Source organism: Plodia interpunctella, chromosome 25 (genome assembly GCF_027563975.2).
Source record: "Plodia interpunctella isolate USDA-ARS_2022_Savannah chromosome 25, ilPloInte3.2, whole genome shotgun sequence".
NCBI classification, from domain to species: Eukaryota; Metazoa; Arthropoda; class Insecta; order Lepidoptera; family Pyralidae; genus Plodia; species Plodia interpunctella.
This window is the reverse complement of record NC_071318.1, coordinates 1918834-1940014: the sequence shown is the minus strand read 5'-3', so window position 1 is coordinate 1940014 and position 21181 is coordinate 1918834. Positions and strand designations below refer to the sequence as shown.

The window sequence follows — 21181 nt, the reverse complement described above, 5'->3', positions numbered from 1 at the left end:
TGTACCTACACCGGTACAAGTTCAATTAGATATATAATATCTATGACATGCAAAAATATAAGGGAAAATTAACAGTATTCTTTTAGTAATACAGTTTTTAATAAAAAAGTAGTAAACTCAAAACTTCTGTTTCTGTTTTTAATTACAATATTTTTTATAGCACAGTGAGCAAACATACATGCAGGTAGCCTAATGGTGAAGCAAACATTGCAGTGATGTTTTTGGAGTGAAATACAAATATATAAATCACTTTCATGATGATTAATAGGAAAAATACATATCACACCACACACATTACTTTTAAAGTGGCCCATCAATCCGAACAATGGTGTGTGCATGTTAAAAAAGTGAAGTGGTAGTTACATACATAAAAAATATTACTTTGGATTGGGATTATTCAATAAAAACAATAATAAAATAAATCATGTATATTTTAAATAATATACACCAGATTTCTAAATTATAAAATATATCTACTTAATAAAAAACAGAATATAAAAAAGATAATTATTACACATATTTGAACAGAAATTAAAATCTTAAAAGCTGATTGATTAAAAGATACCTAAAAACAATACTATAATAGATTAATAAAAACGTTTTGTATAGAGAGCAGACCCGTGAGAGCACAATCTCCTTGTCAATTCATATTTTTTTGAACATGAATTAGCAATTTTTTAAAGCATGATTATTAATTTATGTCTCTAGAACAGCTATAGCATTGTGAGCTAGGTCTTAACATTTTTGCTACAACTTCATAATACTCATCACCATCACCCCGATAATGATTATAGTAAACTATTGCTTGTTCTAAATATCCTTTTTTTATTGCTAAATCAAATGATGTTAGCTCAAGATCTTGCAGTTGTTCTGTTAAATTTTCCAATTCTTCATTATTGATTGCATTGCTATTAGTTTCATCATCAACCACTTCATTATCTACATCACATTCACTGGTATCACTCAATAAAGATTGAGTCTCTAAGGACTGTTCTCTTGGATACTCTATGATTATAGGAAAAAATTCACTGCTCCTTGTTTTGGAAATTGAAGTACTTAAACCACTTTCACTCTTTGTTGTAACAACTATTCTATCTCCAACTGCTCCAACACCTACACCTTGAATAACAGCGTGTGGATCTTGATTTTCTAAAATATATTGTGCATTTTCTTCTGCATTGTCTACGTCAACTCCGAAGTTAGTAACCGAGGATCCAAGATTGGAATCGTTAGAGACAGATGCGATTTCTCGTCGCTCCCTATGATCATTTATATCATCCATCAAATCATTGTAATTATCTTCTATTTGGTCACCCATTTTGTTACTTCCCTCTAGGACTTATTTCCGCTTGAGGCCCTGGAAACAATGTCGATTTACTAACTAGAAAAATTAATAGTTGAAAATGTTATAAAAACATTACATATTATAGCAGGAACTAGGATGAATTTACTTACTCAGTTTCTAAACTCAAGAAGACAATAGGTTTTCAGTCTTTCACGTATTTTTATGTGTAGGTAGTCTTTATTTTATAAATTTCATACAGCAAAAAAATTTAAATAAGAGTATCTTTCTAAGATAAGGCGGGAGCAGGCGGGAGCGGAAATGTCAAATTGACACTGACATTGTCTATCAATAACATAAGTGTTGCCTGCATGGAATTAGTAGTACTTCGTACTACTAAATACCATGGTTGCCTGTTGACTATTCGTTTGTATTGTACTAAAATACTATTCAGTTTTTTTTACTAACATAAATTCATTCATTACAATCGCTAAAAACAATCTCGCTAGTAAGTAATTTAAAACACGAATCGAACCAAAGCATTTATTAAATAAAAAACAACATTATTCGCAGTCTTTACAGTAGTCCGGTCTAGAACATGGACACTTCTTAGGTATGGTCAGCCCTTTAGCCATCTGTTTCATAAACGGATGTAACTCATCGCTGTAGAAGGGCCTGGAATAATAAAATCTAATCTAGTAAAATAAGTGAACCTTAGAACAGTCTCATATATAATCCGTAATTACACATATTATATAGGTAATACTTCCAGTTGTAATAATAACATAAGTCCAATCAGTCAAAAGTCATTGCAATAAACTAAAAATATAAGTACCTAATAAATAAATAAACATACCGAGCTAGCATCCTCTTTATTTCTTCATCGTATTCTCTTGTGGCTTGCTCAGCTTTACGTCTTTGATCCAGTTCCTCTTGTCTAGCGCGCTCCTATGAAATAATGTTTATGAACATTTAAAAAAAATAATCACTACAACCATATCAGCATTTTTTTTAAAATATGGAAGATTTCTTTTCAAGGTGTAAAAAGTTGACCTGCTGGCAACCCTCATAGATTGGAAAACCGGAAAAGTAACCAAAAACAAACGCGGTGAAACGCGCGTTTTGTTTTATTTCATTATTATGACAAGCATAACCTGATGGTGCCAGGATCGGCTCCGAACTTTTTAACGATTAACTGCACGCACATGATTTTCTCACTTGTTGAATGCAATGCAATAAGAACGAATGAGACGATGATTTATGATAATCATCGTCATATCATCTCTGCTTCCCATCTAGCTAGATAGAGGTCAAACGCACTCAAGTTTATAATAAAAAATACTTGTTTTATTAATTCTAAAACCAACCTTCAACAGCTTATTATACTCGATCTGCTCAACCAAAGCCCTTTGATGGTTCTTCCTCGCCTGTGCGTCTGTCAGTTTCTTGTGATCTGTCAGTTGCGTCAGTTGGGAGAACAACAAGTTCTGATATTCGTCTTGCTCCTTCAACTTCTTTGCTAAGACTTCGCGGGCGTCTTTACGATCTTTGATTTGGTCTATCATAGCTTTGCGTACATCCTGTTGTGTAAATTATTTCAATTAGATATTTTACGCTGTAATTAGGGTACATCCCTATTATTTATAAAACACACTTTAAGCTAAAGTATGTTTTGTCTCTTTCTGTCATAGGCAAATATTATAAAATGTGATAGTGACAAAACATAAAAAGTGTAAACTTTTTGATGAATTATATAAAAAATAGAAACATGAAAAAGTTATAAGAAGTAAGTAATAATAACATGAAGGAAATAAATAGGAATGTAATAATAACAAGCTAGAAAGTTTGTAGAGCGGCTATAGCTTGCGACTTCATACGCACGTCACAATATAAATATATTAACTCTGTTAAGTCTTCTGTGACCACAGTTGGTATTCGCACCTCTTCTTGTCAATGATCTCTTGCTGCCTCGCCGCCTCTTCGAAGAACATGTGGTAGAACGGCTATAGCTTGCGACTTCATACGCACGTCACAATATAAATATACTCACTCTGTTAGTCTTCTGTGACCACAGTTGGTATTCGCACCTCTTCTTGTCAATGACCTCTTGCTGCCTCGCCGCCTCTTCGAAGAACATGTGATCGTCTTTTACGTCGTTCACAGCGATTTCCTCTTTTAGCGCTATCATCTTTCGGTTACATTCGTCCAAGTCGCGCTGGGAAAATTAAAATTAAATATTTATTATTATTAGTATTGGGTCCGACACGTGGTCAAAACGATATTTTTCAGATTTAACTGAGTCCTGGATGTTAACCTACATATGTATATGTTAGCGCCACACCTAGGTGCAGTCGGTCTCACGTTGGTTACACCTAGGTGTAGCCTGCTTATGTTCGAATAGACCTAAGTCTAGACTTTATTATAACAGCTGGATCTATATTTTAGATAAGTTTAATTTATATGAATCGGTTTTTTGAAACAGAAAAAATGATGAAGGCCAAACCTAGATCTAGCCGGCTAAACCTAGGCATAGCCGTAATTCGGAGTTAAGCCGTTACAAATATGTTATAAAATATTTATTTCACTGAGTTTATACACCACATACCATAACACAAGAACTCAATCTGCGTGAATCGTCATATATTTATTGAAGGGGTTTCACTCCAAATTATAGGCAAGGTTGTATATTTTGTATTATCTCAGTCGTCGCCCGTCTTGGTCCGCGTCTCGTCCAGCACCCCGTCGGTAGTAGATTGTCCCTTTTTTCTCCAGTCTAGTCATTGTCGAGTTTATAAAAAGTCATAGCGTATCAGTCAAGTAGAAGAGGAAGAACGTATCTTACCCCTACATGTATCTTACCTCCTTCCTTCTAGCCAACTCGATCTTGGCCATCTCGTCAGCCAATCCCTGTCCGGCCAGCGAGTCCCACGTGTCTCCGATCAGCTTCGCGTCGGCCGCGCGCTTCGCCACGGTCTCCTCGCGTTCGAGGATCATGGCCTTGCGTTCGTCCGCCATCACTTTGCGGCTCTCGGCGCGTTTGCGCTCGGCTGGTTGTAAGACATATGGGTCTCTTAATCAATCTCTCAAAATACATAATTTCTGCTTGTGACAGTGGGGTATGTTGATTAGTTAAGAGTACCTAATACTCTCTAATGAAAATACTGTACGTCGGCGTAAGACGAAAAGAGATGAATTAAGGAACCGCCGAACTGACATGGTCTCGATAGCTCAGTGGTCAAGAGCACTGTCCCGGATAGACAGGGGCGCGGGTACATTTCCCGCTCGATTCCAGAATTTTTTCATCTCACTATTATTTTCAAAAATAAGTTAAAAAGCATGTGTGACATGTATAACAATAAATCCATTTAAATCTCTCAAAATCTCAATATTCCAGCTTCACATAGCCATTACATACATACTTTCAGACTTCCATGTCCATACTAATGTTTAAATGCGACAGTCGCGTTTGCCACGTTATCCCGGCTAAACATTTGGGCCGATTTAGATTAAATTTGGAATAGATTTAGTATAGGATCTGGAATCAAACACAGGTTATCGTGGGCGGACCTGCGTGCAATATACTATGATAGTCGTATTATAGTACACTTCGCGTACGCCGCCTTCTGCGCCACAGTCTGCACGCGGTCGAGAATCATGGCCTTGAGTTCGTCCGCCATTGTGTCGTCGTGTTGGATTTATTAAGGTTTTACCCGAGCGAAGCCGGGGCCGGCCGCTATTATTAAATAAAATGTGTTACCCTCTTCCTCCTTCTTAATATCCTGGTCCCAGATGCTCCTCAGCCACAGAGCTTCCTGTTTCAGCATCTCCCTGTCCTTCTCTTTCTGTATCTCCCTCTGCCTCAGTTGTTCATCCGAGTACTCCTTGCATTCGTGGTCTTTGCGCTTGCGTTCGATCACGTCTTGTTCCATACGCGCTGCCTGAAATTTAATTCATAGCCTTAGTACACTATTATTTTCTATTCATGTTCACGTTGTTGTCAAGTTAGGTTGAGAAATTCATATAGCATTAGCCTTCCCTTACAGGGTAGATAGAGCCAAGAGTAAAGAAACTCGAAGACCACGTTTAGCTGTAGGGTGACCTACTGAGAATGCTGACGATAACTGGAGAGTTCGGAAGGATCGAGATATTGAAGAGCTGGTGAAACTATAACACTATCTAATAAAGAAAATAGTACGGGGAGGGGGACCTATTTCACGTGAACCTATTTATTGACGTAAACTGCACACAAATGCACGTAATTTTTGGTATTATTAGTATTAGTATTGCTGTGTGAATGTGTAGGTATATGTATGTAAATCTCACCAAAGCTTCAGACTCCTTCATCGCGACGTCATACCACATCTTGTCAAACTCTTTCTCCGCCATCTTCATGGCTTGCTTTTCCTTGATCTGGTATAGTTGTATCTCCTCCGCTTCCTTGGCGCGTATCTTGTATAAGCACGGAGTCACGTGAACACATTTCGATCTAAAACATGAGTCAATTTAAAAGATTCCATCTGTCTTACTACACAAAGATTTTAAACAGGTTGTCAGTGTCTTTTCATTTTGGGCGGGTAAAGTATTCCGGCGGTTGTTTTGCCTTAGCAAGATCGCTACTTTAAATAATTACATTTCATCGGTGCCCTAAAAGTTGAGTTTTGATGTTTCTATGGTTTGCCTGCGCGTGAGACGATTTACAGAGCATTTTGCTGTAACTGCAGATCATCATCGTCAGATCAGTTCGTCAGATCTCATCTTTTGGGGCATGTATTAAATATATTCTTGATTTTTTTTGCTCGTCTGACCCACAGCTGAAAACGTAATAAAATTGAAAAGCAAATAATAATATGTAAACCGAAATATGAAAACATGAGAAGGCACTCACAACGGCGTATCCTTGTATTTCTCCTCATGTTCCTTCTTCCTCTTCTCCAATAGATATTTCAGTCTATCCTTCTTGTCCTGCCAAATCGCTTCCGCGCCCGCTTGCGCCTGTTCCACGAACTTGCGAATATTCTCTTCTTCTTCGTATTGCAGGAGTTCTATCAACCTATAGGGAGAGGCGTAGCTAAGTAACCATTGGTCCTGGGCTGGGACGAAAAAATCTGATGCCCACCTCAACTATGCTGTTTTATCTTTCACCTTTTGATGGAATGTGAGCGGAGCTAAATTGCAAGGCATTTTTCCTTAGTAAAAAAATTATAGGCTTGATGAATATTACTGATTATAACCTCGTTGACGACCTCGGTGGCGCAGCGGTAAAGTTCTTGCCACTGAACCGAGAGGTCCCGGGTTCGATGCGGTGGTAAGCCCTTCTGGCATAATAGGGACCAACACTGTTTGAATGAGTTTCTTTCGGCATTTCTTCTCAGCATTGGTCGTTCCGAAATGCTAGTAGTTTGTTTGTAGTGTGTTAGTAGCTTTGGTAAAAAATATTCAATTTAGAATATGAAGTGAAAAAGTGCCTGTGAAGGCCTAATTTCTGAATAAATGATTTGATTTTGGTCGGGTCATGATGGAAAATGATCTTTTTCTGAATGACCGGGGTCTTGGATGTTTATCTATATATGTATTTGTTACAAAATATAGTATCGTTGAGTTATTATCCCATAACACAAGTCTCGAACTTTGGGGCTAGCTCAATTTGTGTGATTTGTCCTAATATATTTATTTATTTTATTTATAAGCTTTCGCTTCATTCATTTCATTATTAATTGCTTAATATAGGTATTAAACGTGCAAGTACCTTTATACTTCGGCCGTACTTCGAACCCAGTCGCTCGGTGAACACGGGTCGATGTAACACTTCCCGAAACGTCCTAAATATAAAAGGCACGTGCGCGCGTTTAACACCTAACTATATTGAGAAATTAATATAATGAATATTAGTTAGGATAGATATTACCTGCGTCTCTTCTGCTTCAGGTCGTCTTCATAAGACTGCAGGCATAAGTCGACGCGGCGAGCCACATTGTTAATCAATGATCTGAAAATGATACAGACCTCTCTTATGTTCTCATCTCTCTTTCTCTTTCATCTGTTGTTAAGATTCGTAGTCCAGAGTCCGCTTTTCTACTTTTCTTCTCCAATTGCCACGGTCTTTGGCATACCTATTTGTCGGATACAGATACAGACAGTGTACAACAACAATGCATTTCAGAGTAGACGCGGTCTACCACGAAACACAAACACGTAGCACGTTCGTGACAAGTGGGTATCCCTAGTCTCTGCCTACCCCCACGGGAAACAGGCGTGATAATAAATGTATATATATATAGAAGTATGGATATGTATAGGTAAATGGATATCCATACTATCCACCCATACTAATATTAAATGGAAAAGTCTGTCTGTCTTTCTGTCCATCACAGCTAAACCACTGGGCCGATATCAATGAAATTTGGAATAGATATAGTCAAAGACCCAAGGTCCAACATAGACTAAAACGGGCGGAGCAATAGCTTGTAAGACAGCCCACCTAGACGACTGGACTGTGTAACAAGAAGAGTTGCGAAGAAGAATCATCTCACTTTCTATCACAGCTGATGAAAAAGTCACTATTCTGCTTCTCCTTCAACTCCTTCAATTTATTCTCTGCGCCCTTCCTGTGATCTTCTTCTTCCGCGCGGAGCTTCTTCACAAACTTCACGTAGCGAAATGTCGAGTTTAGGACCCTTGATGTCTGGAAACACATTGTTATGGAATTAATATAATTCTTAATAAGGGCATAAAAAGATTTAAAGCGGGTGTGATACGGCCTGCAACACCAGAGTGCATCATCGGTAGGTAAGTTGTCGTTCTGGAATGCCACAACTTTTTAAGAAATCCTATTTAGGTACCTACTATAAATTTTGATGAGAAAAAGTGCCTGTGAAGGCATCGATGTGCGAAGGTCTAATTTCAGAATAAACGCTTCACAAAAAATGAAGCATACTTTAAGCTAAAGTAATTTTTCTCCCGTTCTGTCAATGTCAATTATTATAAAGCGCGATAGAGACAAAACATACTTTAGCTTAAAATGTGCTCTTTTTTATGAATAACAGAGGGTTTGTCTTCGACTTTAGGTTTGCATGGGAAATGCTGCGTACCCAACTCATGGTTTCTTTTCAATCTCCTACAATAAAAATCATACTCGTATGTAGGTACTTACATAATAGCAGTCTGGGAATCCCCTGGGTCCCAGCCCATCTTTGGGAATCTTAGCACGGGGCGGCTGAGGCGGTGGTTCATACATATTTTCCTCCACTAATATATACTTCTATATATCACAAGTTACGCTTCGAAAATTAAAATATATGAAAAATTACGTTACACTGTGAAACGAATTATATTGAAGTAATAAAAAACGCGATCAATTAATTTGCCGATTAAAACACAATTGTAAACAAATCGAAACAAGTCAAAGTGGCGTTATTATGACAATAAGTAGTATTATATTTATTTATTTTTGTATGTGGCCAGTCTTGAGTATAATCATAAGAATGAAAGATGGAATTAATTTTAACCTGCACGCATATAAAAACTGATTTTTACATTACAAAAAAGAAAAAAAATATTGAATAGGTACCTATAGAAAGAAAAATATATTGAAGTCACCATGCAACCCAGATAGTCTATCACGAAATATACAAAAACGTAGCACGTTACTAACGTCCATGTGCTGTCTATGTTCCTATACTCGTGTATACATTCTGAAAAGAAAAAAGTCAGAAAAGGTGGGCGCAATGACGTGCTACGTATTTTGTGTTTCATGGTCACAGTTATATCCGTAGGGAAAAAAAACATCAAATATAAATTGAAAGTCTTTAATCAACCTTATAAACAACGTCATGATAAATGTTTTAAAAATCAACCTTATTACAATAACAGAGATCAAACAATAACTTCAGAATAATCAGTCTTAACAAATAACTTCGATGTTCTTATAAAATATAATTATACACTAGTAAAAAATAGGAACTTTTCATGACACATTATTGGTAAGTAAGTAGATACTTAGAACATATTAAACAATTCAAAAATATCTTTTTATTTTTTGGTCCCACAACTACTTTTAAAAAGAGTAACAAAATCATCGAAGAGAAATTAATTACACACATGTAATGTATTTTTTTATTCGAACATTCTTATTTCGTGTAATAAATTTCCTTTCCACGGAAAGATAACTAAATTAAAATATTATTAAATAACGTAACTAAAGATATTTTTTCAACAATGATTACTCAAATCAACATGATTATAAAAGTTTAAAAAAAGGAAATATGAAAAATCTTACAAAATTACATGTTTTGTAAAATCTGATACAGACGATACAGAGGTATGTATTAAAAAATAATATTCAAATGGTTATTATTATATGTCTTCTCAATATAACTTAAAACAATATTCAGAGTAAATAAAATAATCTCTACACTCTGAAAAAACTTAAATAGAGATTTTTCCCGAAAACTGAAAGCATTTAATGATGCATTCTCTCACATCAATATTTAAAAAATCCTTAATAATGGAAATAGTGTAATTTTTATGAAGCTTGAACAAAACAATATTTTCCAACCATAATTTCGGTAACTAACCTACAAAAATAAAAAAAAATTGAAAAAAACAATTAAAATATCGATTATATTATTACATACAATTTTGAAATAACTTGTCTGCATTTGGAAAAATATATCTTAATGCAATGCAAATGTTAATGTTTTCGAATTAAAACTATTAACATTGTACAGAACGAACAATTGTTAAAAGAATAAGTTAAACTATTCTTAACAATAAATTATTTCCCAAAATTTGACAAAGTTAAAAAAAAAGAATTTCCAAAAATTAAACAATTTTAAAAACAGGTTTTCTTTTATTTAGAACTTTATTAAAACCTACGTTTTTAAATTTCCTTAAATAAGAAGTAATTTTAGAATCTTTTTTTCGTATTTCAACGTCAAATATTGTAAAGAGAGAGACACAGCATTTTAACTTAAAGAAGCTAAAGTCTTAATAAGAATTCTGTATAAAGAAAAAAAAACATATTGATTGGGATATTGCTACTTAACAAAAAAAAAATAAACAAATTTTTTAATCATTTATCTTAACAAACAAAATAACATGGATATCATTCAAATCGGGCTGACCAATAACAACATTGGTAGGAGATTTTAACACCAAATTACCATTTAGTAGTTTTAAATTGGCACTATTTGGTAGTAAATCGAGTTTAGACACTTCAACTTTCAGTCCGTCCGTGTTGTTGTAAGCAAAGTCGTGTGGTAAAGTTTGTATTTCACCCTCCCAAGTATGAGGTTCGCCTGTTACTTTGTTGTAGATTGTGATTGACCCATTTTTAGGCAGGTTAGTATCTGTTACGAGACTCTGAAATAAAAAATATATACATACATATTATTTTCTCCCTATAAGAGATTTTCGGACAAATATTTGGAAAAGTTTTTATTTTATTAATTTTACCCGTTCATCTAAGCGTTTTCTGGTTTCTTCCTCACAGCAAAGGTTCCGTAATAATAATAGTAATAATTTAATAAATTATTAGTTTAGTAAAAATATGAACACACGAATATGAGACGTAAAAATACATATAATTTATCTGTCGTCTATGGACAGACGTATAGATATACAGACGTATGGACACGATCAACTAAACTACCGGAAGGATTTTTGTACGGTTTTCATCAATAGTGTGATTCCTGAGGATCGTGTGTTATTGCTTTTCCCGAGCGAAGCCGGGACGGATCGCTATTAATATACCTAAATCCAGATTAATATCACAAATGTGCAAGTCTGTCTGTCTTCTCCGTTGTCACGGATAAACCGCTGGACTGATTTTGGGGTGGTTCGCAGAGCGTTTCGTCATTACAATCCGTCAATTTTCTTGAGGAAGGAATCATTTCCAAAATGAATCATTCATATTTTATGAATGATGATTTTGGAAATGATGATGACATTACTACAGTTCAGAGTAATTAATGTAAAGTCATATAGCAAAAGTCATTCTTGTCATTGATAAAATTTGAAAATTTGTAATGACAGCGCGACCGCAGCGGTCGAAACGCTCTGCGGACCACCCTTTGATGAAATAATGTATGCGTGCAGTTAAAGAGCCCGTCTAAACATAGGATACATATTATTTTTCAAAAATCAATCCCCAAAGACTATAATTTCGGTGAAAGTTTATATGAAAACCACGTTGAAGAAACGACCAAAAACAACTAAATTGGCTATCACACAAAAATATCGGTCCTAAAAATTAGTAAAAGTGACATCGGTAAACACATTAATCACAAAAAAAAATGCTGTCAAAATGGTAAAAAGCGAAATAAATAAACACACTTACATGCACAGTGGTGTACAAGCAATCAATGTGGTAGTTAACAGATAACACGAACAAAGCGGCGTCGTGAGACAGCACTGTGACGCTATTAGATTTCAGCAAAGAACCGAGCGGAAAACTCATTGTCCACGAGTTGTGCTCCTGATGGTGGATCAGGTTCGAATGCTCCTAAAACATAACATAACATGTTACCGGAATTATTTTTTTACGCAAATGTATCTGTATCTGCAAAAGTAGGGTATTGTTTTTCGCGCGTAGCATGTATGTATATATGCAAAACTAGCCGCGCCCCGGGGCTTCTCTCCCGTGGGAATTTCGGGATAAATAGTACCCCTGTGTTATTCACGGGTCTTTCGGTTTCACGGGTATGTATGTAATGTTCTTTATTACTTCATTTCTCCAAAACAGCTGAACGAATTTAAATAATTTAGGTATGTCAAGTCTTCTCTGCCTGAGTGTTGTTAGATAGGTGACGTTAAAAAAAACAAATATGGCGGCTGGGCAACGCCATTGGACTTGGTGAAAAACTATATTGAAATTGGCCTGAATTGCTTCGAGATAGTACGGCCGTGCCGCCTTTTTTGCTCAACTTGGCGGTGCACTGCCGTGCCCCCAGATTTTTTCGAATACTACAACTTCAATATAGGGCTCAACGCAACGATTATTAAGCAGGCTGGTTTCATATTTTTAAAATTTTTGTTTGTTATTGCCACAAGCTTTTATTGTCGTCAGCCTTAGAGCATCGGAGTTCAGAGTTCGCTTCGGGATCCTAGTTGTCAGACATGATGATTGGCACGCAATGACGTCAGTTTTTTTTTACGCTCTTGAGCGAAAAAATCATACGAGATTCTACCTTATGCTCTCATAAAAATCTAATTTTAGACGGCTTACAACCCATCATATTTTGTATGAGTCTTAGTTACTGGAGAATAAAATTATTCTATTATATTATACGAATGTGTAATGAAAAATATATTTTTACTTGTTACCTTTCTAATATGATATTCCAGTAGAAACTTCGGGCAAACGAACGTGCACAGGAGACATTGCATTCGGACGTCCATGCCTATTCGCTCCATGTAGTCCTGGTAAATATTTATATATTTTTTACAACTAGCTTTTATCCGCGACTTTGCCCGCGTATATTTCCCACGGAAACAGTTATTTTTCCGAGATCAAAGGTACCCTATGACTTTCTTCTTCAAACTACATGTATACAAAATTTCAAGAAGATTCTCCACTAATCTTCTTGAAATTTTGCGTAGATAGATCTTGAAGAGGTAACAAACAAACTTGCTTTCGCATTTAGAATATTAGATGGGATTTAAAATTTTACAAATTACATTATATTAAATTATTCATTATTTTAATTAATTCTTTTTTTACATAATTATTTACTAGCTGTTGCCCGCAGTAAAAAGTAGCCTGATTCTCTTCGAAATATTTCCACATCAAAAACAACTTCATTCCAATGTTTTAAAAGAAACACGTGAAACAGGATCATTATGTGTCCAATAACAAGGTTCCTATAGCTACTACCTATGTATTTTTTTATATTTTTGGATTCAACTCAGAAATATAAATTTTTGAGTTTAGTATTGTAACTTAATGTGCTGTTTAGCCGAGGCAACAAATTAAGAAGATACTAAATATGCAACAAGTTAGATCCCCCATGAGGCTGACATAGCCTACACATGCAAAGTGCGCTGAAGCCTTGTCAAAATATTTGAAAAAAAATAAATAAATGCAATGTTAGAATTAGGATTTGCAGACATATTTGACATACCCCGTCCTGGCTGATGAGTTCAAGCGCGTCCTCCACCATCTCCGGTATAGTGACCGTCGCGCCCAGCTCCTGAGGCGCTGCGTCGTCCAGAGATGAGCTCGTGCTTAATTCTGATTATATAGGTACAATATTATATTATTTTTATGCACAAATCAGTTTAAGTAGTGACTTTTTGATCACTTTTTGTCTTTGGTAATACACATTACCAAAGACAAAAAGTGATCAAAAAGTCTGCCTGTCAGTTTTGAGAACACTCTCAAAACTGACAGGCAATCATTTCCAAACAGGGTTGACGTCAGGCGTCTTCCAAATTTAATAGCAATTCTTTCACGCTTAACCTGGACTTTGGAGAGTGACAGCTTTGAATGCTGTGACTCCCCAAAGCCTTAAAAGCTCTGTATATACATAGAGAGTAAGACTAATTCTTGTTTTTGTCATAATTTTAAAATTTGCAACGACAGCGCGGCCGCAGCGCTCTGAGACATACCTTCGTCACATCTGAAATTCCTGTGTATGTTCTCCTGTTCCCCAAACTTCAGCAACTCACAAATTCTCGGGAACCCGGCCAAGTCAGAATAGTAGTTATCCCGCTCGCACGCTATATTAAAATAAATAGGTATGTCAATACAAAAATATACATAATATATAGTTGGAATTGACATTCAATAGTGACTGGTTGTTCGCATATCGCCTATGAAAAAATCTTCAGTTTATAGCTTTATCCCTTGACTAACTTTTGCCCGTGACTTCGTTCGCCTAAATTTCCCACGGAAACAGTTATTTTTCCGGGATAAAACCGGGGTCCCTATGTTCTTTTCCATAATTCCAACTACAGCAAAATTTCAAGAAGATCGGTTGAGTAGATAGAGCGTGAAGAGATAACTAACAATATGATTTACTTTTACAATACGCGGGAAGAGAAACAGTGGATTAGAATGGATTATTGCGAAATATGCATTTGTGTTAGGTGCAAATGTAGTCGCAACATAAAATCATTAAAAATTACATGCCAAAAGGGTGGAAATTAGGAAATTGAGTGCCTAGTTAATTAAGCAGTGTTTAGTTCACCAAAAGAAAATTTTACGAATGAGTATCTTAATTTTACCCCAAAAATAAAGAAACTTTAAAAATATTGAGCGAAAACCATTTTTAGCTACAATTTTAAGATACGAGTGGCACGAAAGCAGTTTCATCAAAAATTTCACGTGTATGCCAAATTTAGTCGTGAAATCAATGCATGCATTGTAAAACTCGACGTTTACGACGAACGTTATTAATTTGATGTCACTTGAAAGTCCGTTTTTTCTTACAATTCTTATTATGTAAAGAATCTTACTACGTCTTTTTATGATTTTGCAACAACATAAATTAAAATATACTTTTTATTTAAATATTTCACTTCAGAATAGTATAGGTTTGAACAAATATTTAATTATTTTCAACAAAATGGAACAATAGGCACTTTCTTTCGTCTCTCTTATCGAGTGTGTTATTGCTAACATTGGTATCAGATTTTATTCAAGACGACTAAAGACACCTGACATTACTATTACTGCTACTTGATGCCATCTCACTAGATGGCGGTAGGTACTAGATATATTCGTGTATATGCACTACTTGCCACTGCAAGTAAATAGCCAACCAGTGTGTAAAGGTCTTGCTGTTATTGAGACTTTTTCAAGAATATGTTTATGAAAAGAGAGAGCAATTGTTTTTAACATTTCGTAAGACGCTGTGTGAGAGCACCATAATAAGTATTGTGATATGTCCTAACATGTAAGAAAATACGGACTTTGAAAATTTAGGCTTGTAAAGCGACTCACCTGCCGAAGTATAGTCCGGCGCAAGCGAGGGCTGGGGGACCCTGCAAGCGCACACACATGCAAGCAAACACTCTCATCTCATCGTGATACCGGTTGCTTCCCAGCCATTAGGGTGCTATCTCGCCGCACTCCAACGCCATTATGACATTTATAATCAATTTATTTTATTTTTTTAGCGAAAAATAAACAATTATCTTTATATAGATAAATAATTTTATTAGAAAGTAGTATAGTCACAGATTTATATAGTACTTCGCTCTCGTGGGAATTTCAGGATAAAAAATACCCTATGTGTTATTCCAGGTTATATTCTACTCGCGTACCAAATTTCATAACAATCCGTTCAAAGATTTTGCGTAAGAGAGTAAGAAACATACATCCTCACAAATTTTCACATTTATAGGTAATATTGACAGTTTAAAGAAAATATATTGATAAAAATGTGATGGTGGCGCTAGTGTGCAGCTAGGTACATAGGCTATTAAGTGTCGGAGCTTGCAAGCAAAGCCACACCACACGAAATGAAAGGACAATGAAAAGATAGGAAATGTGCAACGATAAATGCAATGTTATATTGTTTAGTTCGGAGTTGACATACATAACATAGGTTCGAGTAATCAACATATATCAAGCACCAAAAAAAAAGATACAAAAATATTAAAATACAATACTATTCAGTTTCAGTTGTCATTCAACCAATTTCCCCTTTTTTACATAACTTATTTTGTCCTATTGCTCTTTGGCATACTGGTTTTGGCATAAAATATTTTGCCATAATAGGTGTAAGGCATAATTTTAGGTTATGTTAGAGATTAAGCATTGCCATTCCACGTGGCAATGCTGCCAGCCTTCTGGGTACGCTAAATATATGTAAATAATGCTTTTATTAGTTTTAATTTGCTTCAAATAGTTTCACGTAAGAACGTTATGCTTAAAAACCATTACGCCATAATACAGTAGCTATATATTACATGATGGCTTAAATTTTTATGTAGTCTCGGGTGGGTCTCTATCTACAGGGTTACTGGTATCTAAAGCATAACCTTCCAAAGGCGCATAAGGTACATAGAGACTAACATCTTTTGTTCTACGACTTTTGTCTAATAAATAGAAAATTTTTCCTTTTTTTTAATTTTCGTGTCATTTCTATAAAACGTTATCTTTATGTTCGATCCCGCTACATAACGCTGCTGTACTGTCTCGTGTTGCTTGGCTATTACATAGAGTTAAGATGTGTAGAATCGCAAATTAGATTGTATTTTTTTATATTAAAATATAAATATAAATAAATACATAAATATATTAGGACAAATCACACAGATTGAGCTGGCCGCAAAGTACGAGACTTGTGTTATGGGATACTAACTTAACGATACTATATTTTATAACAAATACATATATAGATAAACATCCAAGACCCGGATCAATCAGAAAAAGATCATTTTCCATCATAACCCGACCGGGGATCGAATCCGGGACCTCTCGGTTCAGTGGCAAAAACTTTACCACTGCACCACAGAAGTAGTCAAAAATAAAAACTATGAATCACGAAAAGTTGTAGAACAAAAGTTGCTTGTTTTGATGTACCCTAGTAGTCCTTAGGAGGTTTTGCGTTTGATACCAGTAACCCTGTATAAGCATAAAATATTATAGACAAGTAGTCTCATATAACGGTAGGTAATATTTTATGTTTAAAGCAGTCCAGTATGTAACTATTAGGATTCAGAAGCAGTTATCAAAAACACTTACGCAGTAGCAATGACCGGTGTGCTATAGACGCAGTTGGTGGCGGTGGTGGTGGCCACGCTCAGCAGCGGCTGGTTCACCAGGAACCCGCTGCGGAAGTTGTACAGTTGTTCTAGCAGCGGGGTAGTACTCGTTAGAGATGAGTGCAGCGGGTGAGACTGGACTGAAAGTTTATTCGATAGTTTATTTCTTAGCTTTGTGTGTTGCGGGTGGAGTGGACTGAAAGTTTTATTTCCTTTTAATTCTCTTTTATATTACTAGCTGAGCCCACGGGCTTCAATCCAGTGGGAATTTCGGGATAAAAAATACCCTATTATTTAATAATATTAAGTAGAATACTTTTAAAGTAAAAAAAAACTTACATTTCTCTGATTCGTCACTAACTTGAACATAAATGGGCTGAGTGACATCCGTATGAGCATTGAATCTACTAAACACACTATCTATCGTCGGCAATCTTTCTTCCTCCCTCGAAACCTCCCTTTGGTAACTTCTTTGAGATCTCACTTGTTCACCCCTTATCTTCTTATGATAATACACCGAGTATGGACATTCAGTCCCTTCCATATTACTATCATATCTCTCATTTCTTTGATCTGAATTGCCATATCTATCATTTCTATTATCTATGTTACTATGTCCTTCATTTCTGTCAACCATACCATATTTGTCGTTTCTTTGATCTATATTGTTACATATTTCATTTTTCTCATCTACATTTGAGCGAAGCATTTCAGTTTTTAAAGCATCAACATCTTGCGCGTTGATATTAGAATATGTTAGATTAGTACCTGTTTCAGTATTCACATATGGGTTACTTAACGTCTGAGTGATGCTTTTGTTAATGATATCTTGCACTGTGACCTGGATTTGAGGAATCTCACTTCGTTTTTGGACAACAGCATTGATTTTTGAGATCTTCCCGTCCTGACGACGGAAGCCTACGCTTTGGATTATTTCGTAGGTAATTTTGGGCGGTTCTTTTGGTATGATGGGGTATATTCCGCTTAGGACCCTCTGGCGTTTTGCTGGGACCATTGGGTTGGTGCCCTGAAAAAAGGAACAGATTATATTGATTAATAAAGGCATGGAATTAATGGGTATTCCGAACTTATTAAATCCATTAATAAAGGTCAATAGGTTGTCATTGAAGCAATGTGACATAATACTGGCCAGCATTATCTAAATCGAAACTAAAATTTAAATTTGTTTCTTTCTTTTTCTATATTTCTTTTTTTTTTTTCTTTTTCTATCTGAGACTATTCGAAATGAGACCTTTTAGTTCGTGTCTCTTCTATACTGGATCAACACTACATACTACTTCTGAGTTTTAACATAACATTATTATGGCAAATACACTTACCACATTTCTAGTCACAGGTATCAACTGACTCCTCTCAGGATCCAGGCCAAAAGGGTGTCTATTCAAAACTGGTTTATACCTCTTCACCATACAGTTCTCTGCAATCATTTTTGGGAACCTCTGTTCTTGTGATTCCTTCACATTTTCAGGCCTTAGAACACTGAATACAGAATTATTATTAGCAAAAGTTGCTACATTACTGGATATTAATGTAGATTTCTTATTTTCTATGATTTTAGTATCGTTATTAGTTTTGATGTTGAAGCTACGTAGAACTCTATCGCTTTTCTTCGGGGATGAATAAGTTTTCCTTACGGCTGTCGAGCTACGGGTCAAATGTTGTCTTGCATTGTATTTGGCTATAGCTTCACGTATATTTTCTGGGCTACAACGGATCACTATGTGTCCGGCACGTTTCGGAGTCATTGAGATTGGTGGTGATAGACTGTTGCTGGTTGAAGATATTTCTGTGCCCTGAAAATATTTAAAATTAAAATAATTAAAAATGTTAGTCTCCACAATCACTACAAATCTGTGCACAGTATAATTGAAACCTGTCGGGCACAAGCTATTGTTTACGATTAAGACTAATAAAGTAACATTTTGAAATTAAATGTCAATTCTTAATAATTAAATAATTCATTTAACAGAAAGGTGCCAATATAATCTGATCCCCATCAGATTATATTGGCACCTTTCTATATGATTTAAAAACAACTGAGACTATAATTTCCATTATACATAGACCCAATTGGCTTTTGATTATTTATTTATTGACATTGACATAGAACGCCAATGCAAAATTAGACACTAAAACAAAATCAACCACTGTTCTTATTTATACTATAAAAAATTGCCATCATCATTCAATGAAGCCAGAACATAATTATAGGCCACCCATAAAATCTGTTGCTTTAAGGGCCAGCCTACTGGTAAATCTGCAACAGTATAAACATATAAATAAATAAATACAATATGCTAGCCATCTACAAGTATTACCTGAAGGAATGTCTGTTTGCGGGCCACTTTCTTCTTACCCTGTGAGGCCTGCTGGCGTTCTCGCTTCACCTTCTTAATGATAGCATTCAGCTCCTCCTCGGATTTGAACTTCTTTGCATGAATCATCTCAATCAAGTACATTTTCTACACAAAAAAAATCTTACCTTTTTTATATTGTTACTTTGTATTTAGTTTTTACTTAGCAGGAGGAAGCACTTCATGAAGATATAAGAAGGGTGTTATTACAGTATTTATCTGCTTCTATCTCAAATTGGCATCCTGCTTTCAAATTATTGTAATCATGTACTGATGTGAATGGATAATAAATAAAATAGATTATTTTTGTTATTGAAGAATATTGCATGCCTGAAAGGGCATTCTATTAAAACTTTACTACCTATATGATTCATTTATCATAGGTAATTTGTATGTATGTACTACAGACACAGATTTTGCAATATATTTGAATGTGAATAAAAATAAGAATCTGGATCTATAACGGTACGGTAGATGTAGATCGCATATTCTCTCTCATACTTGCGATTTCTTGCTTTCTTTAGTGGATGTGATACCCTGAAACCCAGCGTCAGCGTAAAAAATTACGGACAGCCTGCCTAACGTCAACCCTTTTTGGAAAATCCTTCTAGCTAGAAACCTATGAAACTTTTACAACAACGTGTAGACAAAAAATAGGTAATGTTTTGTATTTTCCTTACCTTTACGTTAGATGGCAGACATAAGGATTTGGCGATCTGCTGCAAAATTCGATAAGAATATCTTTCCAATTCGACCAGCGAATACTTTCTGTCTTCGATATCCATTTTGGAAAAAAAATATTTGGATTGGTATCGACGGGCACGTGCTTTTTTGATTCAAGAATATACAAAATCACTGCATAACAAAATGTGCAATTACCTACGTTACACTAATGTTTCAAGTCAAAATAAAAGAATCGGATCTGCTAAGTACGTACCTATCTGAATTATGAGCAAAATGCTTTTCTTGCATTTGCATTGATTTTGAGTTCAAAACTTTTAAACTTCTTTTTAAAACTTCGATAGGTAGGTAGTCAGTTATTTGTTTGATTGAAGAATTGATGTAATGAATGAAATGAACTTAACTTTGATGTTTGTTTTTTTATTTAGTAATGTAGATATAGACAAAGAAAACTATAAACATCGTCATAAGACAAAGAAAACTACTGACATCGTCATAAAGTTCAAGCAAACTATATAGACGACGTGGTCTCGTCATATCTTTTGTGTCACTCATACTAGATACCTAGTAAAAAGCGTATTAAAAAAACACGAGAAGAAAAGGGACAGAGTGCTATAAGTATCTTTTGTCATCGTGTGCCCAGTTTATAAACAACGCTTGTCTCGCTTTGGAGGGCCGGGAAGTTGTACAAGGAAGGAAATTTAACTCATTTGAGTACGTGAGCCCGTTTTTAAGGTTTCGTAGTCCTATCCTATAGACATGGAACCCTTATAGTTTCGCCATGTCCGTCAGTCCATCCGCCCACGTTCTGGCTCAAAAACTTTTAGTAGGTACTTACTTGAATCATGTAATAGGTAGGGCAGATGGCACTACTGGTACAACTAAGGTACACAAATATTGCCACAACACAAAATAAACGTTTTAATCGACATATCATAAGGTAAGGTGGCAAAGCTTTTGTGTACCTAACATACAGTGCTGTAGTCATTTACTCTGGCGGGATAAATGTGCAGTAACACATTAATCTCGCCGACAAAGCGGTTGTTCTCTTGCGATTTTTCGATTTTTGAAGATAATATTTCAATAAAATTAAAAAATATATCCAATTTTAGGTTACTTTCTAGTATACAAG

At 35.4% G+C, this 21181-nt stretch overlaps 2 protein-coding genes across 6 annotated transcripts; both read right to left on the bottom strand.

The window, feature by feature from the left end:
• Positions 1-413: 413 nt before the first annotated feature.
• Positions 414-8691, bottom strand: LOC128680890 (uncharacterized). Of its 3 annotated transcripts, none has more exons than XM_064436819.1 (12): positions 8433-8691; positions 7813-7964; positions 7188-7268; positions 6168-6332; positions 5606-5768; positions 5040-5220; positions 4142-4329; positions 3333-3497; positions 2650-2862; positions 2139-2230; positions 1456-1957; positions 414-1381 (listed from the first exon to the last, which is right to left on the bottom strand). In XM_064436819.1, the coding sequence occupies exons 1-11, from the start codon at positions 8514-8516 to the stop codon at positions 1846-1848; spliced, it is 1596 nt and encodes a 531-aa protein (XP_064292889.1). In that variant the 5' UTR covers positions 8517-8691; the 3' UTR covers positions 414-1381; positions 1456-1845. The 3 variants fall into 3 exon arrangements, with proteins under 3 accessions (XP_064292889.1, XP_064292890.1, XP_053620342.1); XM_064436820.1 differs by having other exon boundaries at positions 414-1377; XM_053764367.2 differs by having other exon boundaries at positions 414-1357.
• A 382-nt stretch (positions 8692-9073) lies between these two features.
• Positions 9074-20430, bottom strand: LOC128680887 (uncharacterized). Of its 3 annotated transcripts, none has more exons than XM_053764362.2 (12): positions 20306-20428; positions 20049-20223; positions 19333-19476; positions 18334-18807; positions 17333-18020; positions 16974-17133; positions 15225-15265; positions 13889-13999; positions 13402-13511; positions 12605-12700; positions 11619-11783; positions 9074-10642 (listed from the first exon to the last, which is right to left on the bottom strand). In XM_053764362.2, the coding sequence occupies exons 2-12, from the start codon at positions 20151-20153 to the stop codon at positions 10349-10351; spliced, it is 2388 nt and encodes a 795-aa protein (XP_053620337.1). In that variant the 5' UTR covers positions 20154-20223; positions 20306-20428; the 3' UTR covers positions 9074-10348. The 3 variants fall into 3 exon arrangements, with proteins under 3 accessions (XP_053620337.1, XP_053620338.1, XP_053620336.1); XM_053764363.2 differs by having other exon boundaries at positions 20049-20140; positions 20306-20423; XM_053764361.2 differs by having other exon boundaries at positions 20049-20430.
• Positions 20431-21181: the final 751 nt, after the last annotated feature.

Coding starts and splice junctions, on each gene's coding strand:
- LOC128680890 (XM_064436819.1), bottom strand. CDS start 8,516: ATGTATGAACCACCGCCTCAGCCGCCCCGTGCTAAGATTCCCAAAGAT. Junction 5,221..5,605: donor TGAAGGAGTCTGAAGCTTTG/GTGAGATTTACA, acceptor ATTAAATTTCAG/GCAGCGCGTATGGAACAAGA. Junction 2,231..2,649: donor AGTATAATAAGCTGTTGAAG/GTTGGTTTTAGA, acceptor ATTATTTCATAG/GAGCGCGCTAGACAAGAGGA.
- LOC128680887 (XM_053764361.2), bottom strand. CDS start 20,153: ATGGATATCGAAGACAGAAAGTATTCGCTGGTCGAATTGGAAAGATAT. Junction 17,134..17,332: donor TAGTGACGAATCAGAGAAAT/GTAAGTTTTTTT, acceptor ATAAACTTTCAG/TCCAGTCTCACCCGCTGCAC. Junction 15,266..16,973: donor ACACCGGTCATTGCTACTGC/GTAAGTGTTTTT, acceptor GTGCGCTTGCAG/GGTCCCCCAGCCCTCGCTTG.